Here is a 9,853-nt window from a genome sequence, read left to right as displayed (position 1 = left end):
AGTTTTTCTAGCCATTTCTCAGTCAGTTTTTTTGGGCTTTTCAGGAAGTTCTTCAGGCCACTTTTTGGGCATTTTGGGGCACATTTTTGGCCCATTTCAGGCCATTTTTCAGCCATTTCTCAGGCAGTTTTGGGGCCTTTTTCAGGCAGTTTTTGTAACCATTTGTCAGGCAGTTTGGGGGCCTTTTCAGGCAGTTTTTCTAGCCATTTCTCAGTCAGTTTTGGGGCCTATTCGGGCAGTTTTTCCAGCCATTTCTCAGTCAGTTTTGGGGCCTTTTCAGGCAGTTTTTCTAGCCATTTCTCAGGCAGTTTTTCGGGCATTTTCAGGCAGTTCTTCAGGTCATTTTGGGGGCATTTGGGGGGGCATTTTTGGCCCATTTGTAGTCCATTTTTCAGGCATCTATCAGGCAGTTTTTGGGCCTTTTTCAGGCAGTTTTTCGGGCCTTGTCAGACAGTTTTCCTACCCATTTCTCAGACAGTTTTTGGGCCTATTCAGGCAGTTTTTTGGGCCTTTTCAGGCTGTTCCTTGGGACATTTTTCGGGCATTTTCAGGCAGTTTTTCCAGCCTTTTCTCAGTCAGTTTTCTGAGCCTTTTCAGGCAGTTTTTCCAGCCATTTCTCAGACAGTTTTTGGGCCTTTCAACTAGAAAGAAAGAAAAAGGAAGAAAAAAGGAGGAAGAAAGAGAAAGAAAGAAAGAAAGAAAGAAAGAAAGAAAGAAAGAAAGAAAGAAAGAAAGAAAGAAAAAAGGAGGGAAAGAAAGAAAAACTAGAAAGGAAAAAGGAAGAAAAAAGGAAGATTGAGAAAAGTGGAGTAAAAAGGAAGGAGGGAAAGAAAGAACGAAACTAGAAAGAAAGAAAAAGGAGAAGAAAGAAAGAAAGAAAGAAAGAAAGAAAGAAAGAAAGAAAGAAAGAAAGAAAGCAGTAAAAAGGAAGGAAAGAAAGGAAGGAGGGAAATAAAGAAAAACTAGAAAGCAAATGGAAGAAAAAAGGAGAAAGAAAGAAAAAGAAAGAAAGTAGAAAGAAAGAAAAATGAAGAAAAAAGGAGAAAGAAAACAAGGAACAAAGAAGGAAAGAAAGAAAGAAAGAAAGAAAGAAAGAAAGAAAGAAAGAAAGAAAGAAAGAAAGAAAGAAAAGAAAGAAAGAAAGAAAGGTCTAAAACTAGGCCCGTTTGGCCCCTTCCGGTATTTCCGGGCCTAGTCTATTAAGTCTGGTCTACTAAGTTAGTCGCTATGTGGAAGGGGGACTCCGGCTGGTTTGGGTCTAGATCCGGTTTCAGAAGGAACCTGTTGGTGGAATGCTGGGGACATCTGGGTGGCGAAGTCGATGGAGTTGGCGGAAACGGCAAAAAATCCCCACAACCAACAGTTTGGATTCCAGAAATTTATTTATTTGTTTGTTTATTTATTTATTTATTTATTTATTTATTTATTTATTTATTTATATTTATCTATCTATCTATCTATCTTCTACCTTCCTTTCTTTCTATCTTTCTTTTTTCATTCTTTCTTTTTTCTTTCCATCTATCTACCTATCTACCTATCTATCTATCTATATCTATCTATCTTCATCTATCTATCTATCTATCTATCTATCTATCTATATCTATCTTTCTTCTACCTTCCTTTCTTTCTTTTCACCTTTCTTCTACCTTCCGTTCTGTTTCTTTCCTTCTTTCTTTCTTTCTCTTTACATCTTTACATTTCTTTACATCTCTCTCTCTCTCTCTCTCTCCCGATTATGAGAGGCGTCCCAGAGACCCAAGGGTGGTCCAGGTCAGAAGGAGACCGCACAGAAGGAAGGGCATCTGCGTAGCAGTGAAGACCCTCGCAGCTGCAGAGACAAGAACAGGGGTGGGAGGAAGGCAGACAGGTTAATGTGGCAGCGAGTGAAAGATCGATTCATTTCTATTCGATCAATCGATCGATGGATCGATCGTTTCGGGGGGGGTGTCCAACCAATCCCCCCCGTCCCAATCATTTTAACAAACTGCGTCCCTTTTTTGCTTTAGTGGCCGCAGTGCCTCCGATAGAAAGTCCCTACAGAGAGTGGGGAGGACAGTGGAGAAGAGGAGAGCAAGTTGGCTTCCTCTCATTTAGGATTCTGCTTCTAAGCCAGCGATGATGAACCTTTTCAGTTGTGGTTGTACGGTTGTGTGCGGATTCCAGCACCCTCAATGCCATGCGCCCCATCCCACCCTTTTATCTGCACTGCACACGTGCGTGCCCCCCCGCTGATTTTTGGCACCGTTTGAGGTCATTTTTAGCCCTCTCGGAGGCTCAAGGGGATGCCTCGGGAGGCTGAAAAAAACGGGCCTACTTCGGCACTTTCGCTATTTCCAGAAGTTTCCTTCGAGCCTCCGGAAGGGTGGAAAAACAGCCTCCAAAATCAGCTGGGAGGAACCTGTGCACGCCCAAGGCGGGGACGTTGGACTGGGGCCGGCGTGCCCACACCAACGGCTTCCTGCGCGTGCTGCTGAACTCTCCGATCAAACCAACCGTGTGCGTCGATCTGAAGGCTTGATTGAAAGAACAGGATAGGGTTGAAACGGGTGGAAACCGGGATAAGGATGATGAGAACTACATGTTTATAAGCATGACGTGCTTTATCGTGGCCCAGCATGTATTTTTGATATACTCTTGTTGCCCTCCAGCTCCATCTAATGGCCGGATTGATAAATATGCCCAGTATATTGTTGGAAGCTGACCCCCACCCACCCAACCTATTACCCATCAGCCTCCACCCTCAAAACAAGCACACGGATGGGAAGCCAGGACTCCATTTCCTTGAGCGTTTGGAGACAGAAGAAGACGCCATCTTTAATCTGCGGCACGTGGCCCCTCCCAGGAAAAGCCCACATCCCCCACCCCACACACACAGAGCATCGCTGGTGAGATTTCGATGGCTTGCGCTGCATTCACCGTGACGTTCAGCCGGAACTCCGTGCCGTCGATCTTGTCTTTGGTTCTCGTCATACGTATCCCGGTTTTTTACCCCGCTGTTTCAAACCATTATCCTGTTCTTTCAATCGAGCATTCGGATCCGGGGCACACAAGTCCGTTTTCCATTGGAGGCTTCACTGGGTTTCGAACCAGGAGAAGGTTCGCCTGAAACCACACCCGAAGCAGGGCATGGTTTCGAAACACGCCCTTCTTCGGAGTCAAGGGATGGCCACTCGGCACGCATTTGGAGGCCCGGCGTTTTTTGGGGGCCTAGACGGTCTCAAGGAGCAGGGCTCCCCCAACCTTTTTGGACCTCAGGGACTAACAAACTCGACCTTTCCAATCCCGCAGAGCTGCTAACACAAATCCGGCGTGCCGCTCGCTGAAGCGCCGGGACTCCCCACTGATGGGATGGGGGGCGTTCTTCGGGCACTTAGCTTGGCTGCCTGTTTCTGCAACCTGAAATAATTCCGAGTCATTTGGACCCGTTTCCCACACAAAACGAAACATGGATCTCTCATCTCTCTGTCTTGTCTCTCTCTCTCTCTCTCTCTTTCTCCCTTTCTCCCTCTTTCTCTCTCTCTCTCTTTCCCTCCCCTTCTCTTCCCTCTTTCTCTCTCTCTCATCGCTCTCTTTCCCTCCCTCTCTCTCTGTGACTTGTCTCTCTCTCTCTTTCCCTCTCCCCCTCTTTCTCTTTCCCTTCCCTTTTTTCTTTCTCCCTTTCTCCCTCTTTCTCTCCCTCTCTCTTCCCCTTCCCCTCTCTTTCTCAATTTCTCTCTCTCCCTCCCTCCCTCCCTCTCTTTCCCTCCCCTCTCTTTCTCCCTCTTTTACTTTCCCTTCCCTTCTCTTTTTCTCCCTTTCTCCCTCTTTCTCTCTTTCTCTCCCTCTCTCTTTCCCTCCCTCCTCTCTTTCTCCCTCTCTCTCTCTCTCCTTCCCTCCCTCCACCTCTCTTTCCCTCCCCCCTATTTCTCTCATTCTCCCTCTTTCTCTTCCCCTTCCCTCCTCTCTTTCTCCCTCTTTTCTGTCTCTTTCCCTCCCTCCCTCTCTCTTTCCCTCCCCCTCTCTTTCTCTCTTTCTCCCTTTCTCCCTCTTTCTCATTCTCTCTCTCTCTCTCCTCCCTCCACCCCTCCCCCGTTCCCGGGGCTGAGGGGAAAGAAACCTCCGAAACTGCTGGCCCCACTTCTATCCTGTTCTCCCAGCCGCAGCGAAGGAAAGGGCATCAGGGCCCTTGCCTCTCCCGTAAGCCACCTTGCTCCCTTTCTCCCTTCCTCCCTGCCTTCCCTAGGATGAAGAGTGGGGGGGGGGCTCTTGAACGCCCAGCCAGACTGGGCCCTTCCCCAGTTTCCTCCCCCGCCACCAGAGCCACCCCTCCCGCTCCCTGTCAGCTCCTCCATCTCCACCCCCTCGGAGTCCAACTCCAACAGGGGCAGGACAGATGACCTCTGACCCGGAAGCACTCCAAAGGCCCCATTTTGAGCTCGGAAGGGTCTCCTGGAGTGCTCCGGAGGGCCCCATTTTGGGCTTGGACCGCCTCCTAGAGCACCCCAGGGGGGACCCCCCAAAAATCAGTTGCGGGAGGGAGCAAAGCCCTCCCACACCCCGTTTTTGCGGGCCTGTCCTTTATTACGTCGAGTTTGACACCCCCCGTGCTAGACATTCGGTCTACCCGGACGTGATTTTGGTGCTCCCGCTGCCCCCCCAGATAGGGCTGGGAATTTTCCCCCCGGGGCAGCCTCAAACCCTGTGTTTTCCTCCCTTTCTCCCGGCCTCTTACCGTTGATGGAGTCGCAGTTGCGACGGCTGAAAACGCCCCGGGACTTCAGCGTGATGTGGACCCCCTTTTCCGTCTGATGGTAGGCCGTCACGGCGAAGATCTCGTAGGGTGGGATGAGGACTTCCTTTTCGTCCGGGTTGTATGAGACGTCGTCCACGCGGGCTCCGTAACACGTCTGGATGGAGAAGAAGGTGTCCTGGCCGTAGTTTATGGCCACCGTTTTGTCCAAGGACGAGGAGGCAAACTGTCCGAAGCGGACAACTCGCCTCGTCAGAGAGGGTGAAACGGACATTTCGGATCCCACGGAAGACCTGGTAGCAGACCCCGCTGCCGGCTTTGGCCTGGACCGCTTTGGTGAGGAGGAAGTGGAAGTCCCGGAAGGCATAGTGGCGGTAAGAGGCGCGGGATCGCCCAGCTTCCCGGGTGGCGGTGTTGAAATCGCTGTACAGGTCGTCCCCGACGGTGTAGGCCACGAGTGCGGTGCCATAAAGCGGATCAATGCGGCCGACGGATGGGCCCAGGCTGTCCCAGTGCCTCTTCGCCGTCTCCCAGGTCCGGTGATACTTTTCCGCCACGGGAAGCTTTCCGGGCACTCGTACCGCGAGCCGCTTGAAGGGGTTGCAGTCGACGTACTGGTCATCCACGGAGTCGTGGAACATGGTGAGGGGGATCTCGAGGAGAGCCCACACCTATGACGGGAAGGGAAGAGTCCGACGGTCGGGGGAGCCAAGCTCGAACCCGGTCCTCCGTTTGAGGTCCTTCCGTCCGCCAAAGGAGCACATGAATGCGGTTAGGTGGACAGGAGAAGCTGAGGTCGGGTGGGAGCTCACACCCATCTTGGGGCGCTCGGGCCTCGAACCGGAGCTCTCGAGATGAGGAAATGCCGTTACTTTCTCATTCTTGGTGGTACCTATTGATATACTCGCATGTCTTCCTCTCCTCCTCTTTCTCTCCCCCTCTTCCTCCTCTTCCTCTTCCTCTTCCTTCTCTCCTCCCCTTCACCCCTTCACCCCTCCCCCTCCTCCCTTTTTCTTCCTTCTCCTCTCCCTCTCCTCCCTTCCCCCTCCTCCGTTTTCTACCTCTTCCTTCTCTCCTCCCCTTCACCCCTCCCCTCCTCCCTCCTCCTCTGCCTCTTCCTTCTCCCCTCCCCCTTCTCCCCTACCCGTCCTCCCCTTTTTCTTCCTTCTCCCCTCCCCTTCTCCTCTCCCCTCCTCCCCCCTCTACTTCTTCCTCTTCCTCCTCCCCTGCCCTCCTCCCCTCCTCTCCCTCTCCCCTTCCTTCTCCTTTTCTATGTCTTCCTCCTCCCCCTCCTCTTCCCCTCCTCTTCCTTCTCCCCTCCCCCTCCCCTCCCCTTCCCCCATCTTCCTCTCAAGAGGTGGCCTGTCCAATCTCTTCTGAAGAACCTCTAGTGGATGGAGCTCCCCCCGTGACTTCTGGTGGCCAGCAGTTCCCCTGGTTCCCCGTCATCCCGGTTTAGGGAGAAGGTTCTCCGTCGTTGCTGGGCGGCTCCTCTCCCCCCGTTGGATTCCCCTCCCTCCTTTTCTGGTCCTTCCCTCTCTCGGCCTTTGGAGCCGTGGGGGGATCCCAACTACTTTTCCTACTGGGTCTCTCTGGGCATGGCTGGCGGGGGGAGGTGGCTAGGGGGGCGTGGTTAGTGGGCATGACCATGTGACTGGGTGGGTGTGGCTTTTTGGTTTTTTTGGAGCAAACCCCTCCCCCACCCACATTCTTCCGGGCCTCAGGCAGGCCCCCTGGGTGATCTTCTCCTTCCTTCCTTCCTTCCTTCCTTCCTTCCTTCCTTCCTTCCTTCCTTCCTTCCTTTCTTCCTTCCTTCCTCATTCCTCTCCTTCATTCCTTCCTCCTCTCTTTCTTTCCTTCCTTCCTCCCTCCTATCTATCAATCTATCTATCTATCTATCTATCTATCTATCTATCTATTATCTATCTATCTATATCTATCTATCTATCTTCTATCTTCCATCTATCTATCTATCTATCATCTATCTGTCATCTATCTATCTATTATTTATCATCTATCATCTATCTATCTATCTATCTATCTATCTATCTATCTATCTATCTATCTATCATCTATCTATCTATCTATCATCTATCTATGTATGTATCTATTATCTACCTACCTACCTATCTATCTATCTATCATCTATCTATCTATCTATCTATCTATCTATCTATCTATCTATCTTCTATCTTTCATCTATCTATCTTTCATCTATCTATCTATCTATCTATCTATCTATCTATCTATCTATCATCTATCTGTCATCTATCTATCTATCTATTATCTATCTATCATCTCTGTCATCTATCTATCATCTATCTGTCATCTATCTATCATCTATCTATCATCTATCTATCTATCTATGTATCTATTATCTATCTATCTATCTATCTATCTATCTATCTTCTATGTTTCATCTATCTTTCATCTATCTATCTATTATCTATCTATCATCTCTATCTATCTATCTATCTATCTATCTATCTATCTATCTATCTATCTATCTATCTATCTATCATCTACCTATCTTTCTATCATTCTATCTATCTATCTATCTATCTATCTATCTATCTATCTATCTCCGCCTCTCTCTCTATCTATCTATCTATGTATCTATCTACATATCTATCTATCTATCTATCATCTATCTATCTATCTATCTATCTAATCTATCTATCTATCTATCTATCTATCTATCTATCTATCTTCTATCTCTCTCTCTCTATCTCTCTCTATCATCTATGTATCTATGTATCTATCTATCATCTATCTATCTATCATCTATCTATCTATCTATCTATCTATCTATCTATCTATCTATCTATCTATCTATCTATCTATCTATCTATCTATCTATCTATCTATCTATCTATCTATCTATCTATCTATCTCTCTCTCTCTCTCTCTCTCTATCATCTATGTATCTATGTATCTATTATCTATCTATCTATCTATCTATCTATCTTCTATCTATCTATCTATCTCTCTCTCTATCATCTCTCTATCTATCTATATCTATCTATCGATCAATATATCTATCATCTACCATCTCTCTCTCTCTCTCTCTCTCTCTATCTATGTATCTATCTTTCCTCTACCTACCTACCTATTTATGTGGCTTTCTCCCACACCTGCCTTCTCAGAGGGTGACAGATGGCCTCACCAGGGCCCGCCTGGGAGATGTTTTGTTCTTCACCCTTCTCCTTTTTTTTCACCTTTTCTTCTTTTAAGACCCAGCCACCCTCTTCACAACAGGAAGTGGGTTGGGTGTCAAGCCGAGAGGCGGGGGAGGAGGGGGGGGGGGTGAGGTGTAAAATTTCCCCGGAGTAAAGAGGTGGAAACTCCGGCGGTTGCTCCGCTTCGTACCTGGAACGTTCTGGCGAAGACGGCCATCAGGCACAGGCCCTGGACCATCTGGATGGTCTTCATGGTGTCCCCTGGGGTGGAGGGGGAAGGGGAGGAAGAGCAGTGAGAAAGGGAAAGTTAAACCCTGGGTCTCGAGATGAAAACGCTAAATGATGCTCGGTCCCCACCGAGAAAGGATAAATTATTTCTCTTCTATTTTTCTTATATGCGCCCATTTCATGGATTCATAACTATGTTTATACTTATACCGTCCCTGTCCTCTTGCTTCTTTTTATACTATATTATATATATTTATATTATATTGTATATTATATATAGGAAGGAAAAGAAAGGGAGGAAGGAAGGAAGGAAGGAAGGAAGGAAGGAAGGAAGGAAGGAAGGAAGGAAGGAAGGAAGGAGAAAAAGAAAAGAAAGGAGCAGTAGGAAAGAAGGAAGGAAGGAAAGAAGGCAGGAGGAAGAGTGGGAAGGAGGGAGAGAGAGAGGAAGAATGAAAAAGAAAGAAAGAAGTAAAAAAGGAAGGAAGGAAAGAAGGAAGGGAGAGTGGGAGGAAGGGAGAGAAAAGAAAGAAAGAAAGAAGGAAAAGAAAGGAAGGAAGAAGAAAAAGAAAAAGAAAAGGAGGAGTAGGAAGGCAGGAAGGAAAGAATGCAGGGAGGAAGAGTGGGAGGAAGGGAGAGAGAGAGAGGAAGAAAGAAAAAGAAAGAAAGAAGTAAAGAGGAAGAAAGAAAGATGGAAGAAAGAGTGGGAGGAAGGGAGAGAGAGAAAGAAAGAAAGAAAGAAAAAAGAAAAGGAAAGAAAGAAAGAAAGAAATAAAGAAAGAAAGAAAGAAAGAAAGAAAGGAAAGAAAGGAAGGAAGGAAGGAAGGAAGAAGAAAAAGAAAAAGAGCAGTAGGAAGGCAGGAAGGAAAGAAGGCAGGGAGGAAGAGTGGGAGGAAGGGAGAGAGAGAGAGGAAGAAGGAAAAGAAAGAAAGAAATAAAAAAGGAAGGAAGGAAAGAAGGAAGGGAGAGTTGGAGGAAGGGGAGAGAGAGAAAGAAGGAAAGAAGGAAAGAAAGAAGGAAGGAAGGAACTTTATCAAACAAACAAAAAAGATAAGATACTCAGCCCCCACCCCCACCCACCCCCGGTCCTTCCCCAACTTACGATCCGCTGGTCGGCGGCGAGTCGAACAGGACGCCGTCGAGCTTGGAGCTGGCGACGAGAATGGGAGTCGCCTCACGCGACGCGGGGCCAAAAAGATGCTGGCTGGATTCGCTCCTCAACAGCCGAGTCAGCGGCCAAGGGTGGAGGGAGGCTCCTGGGGCCAGGGTGAGTACCGTCTGAGAAGAGGAGCGGGGGAGGGCAGGAGGAGGCCTTTCTGTGTTTTGGGGGGCGGGGACACCGCACCCCCTCCTTCATGGGTCGGAAACACCTGTGTTGTGGGAAGAAGGGATGACAGATCAAGCAAAACAGGAAGAAAAGACGAGAGAGAGAGAGAGAGAGAGAGCAAGAAAGAGAAAGAGAGAGAGACAGGATGTATCAAAACCCACAGAGTCGATTGCTTTTTTGGAGGGGGTGTAATATATAGATATTTTTAATTTGTCGTTCACGACGAAAAGAGGAAGTGGAGAAAGAAACCACATCGATGCCAAATCCAGAGGCCGAGGCATCCTCTGAAGAGGTGAGACTCCGCTGTCTCGCCGAGGCCGGGGAGGGGGGAGAAGACAAAATAAAATCTTCCACCTTCCCTTCTTCTTCCCCCCCTTTCAGCATCGACGATTC

At 48.1% G+C, this 9,853-nt stretch overlaps 1 protein-coding gene across 1 annotated transcript; it reads right to left on the bottom strand.

Moving 5' to 3' along the window:
* Window positions 1–1,383: 1,383 nt before the first annotated feature.
* On the bottom strand, window positions 1,384–9,404 carry LOC113454713 (NAD(P)(+)--arginine ADP-ribosyltransferase 2-like). Its single transcript, XM_087918717.1, is given in 5 exon segments — window positions 1,384–1,828; window positions 4,712–4,970; window positions 4,972–5,400; window positions 8,099–8,169; window positions 9,236–9,404. Coding segments are annotated over 4 exon segments (846 nt in total). The 5' UTR covers window positions 8,162–8,169; window positions 9,236–9,404; the 3' UTR covers window positions 1,384–1,733.
* Between the last annotated feature and the right edge of the window lie 449 nt (window positions 9,405–9,853).

Source organism: Pseudonaja textilis, unplaced genomic scaffold, assembly GCF_049901715.1.
Source record: "Pseudonaja textilis isolate UNSWEBS1 unplaced genomic scaffold, rPseTex1.2 PTEXCTG265, whole genome shotgun sequence".
NCBI classification, from domain to species: Eukaryota; Metazoa; Chordata; class Lepidosauria; order Squamata; family Elapidae; genus Pseudonaja; species Pseudonaja textilis.
The sequence above is the reverse complement of the archived record's forward strand: the minus strand, read 5'-3'. Positions and strand labels throughout refer to the sequence as shown.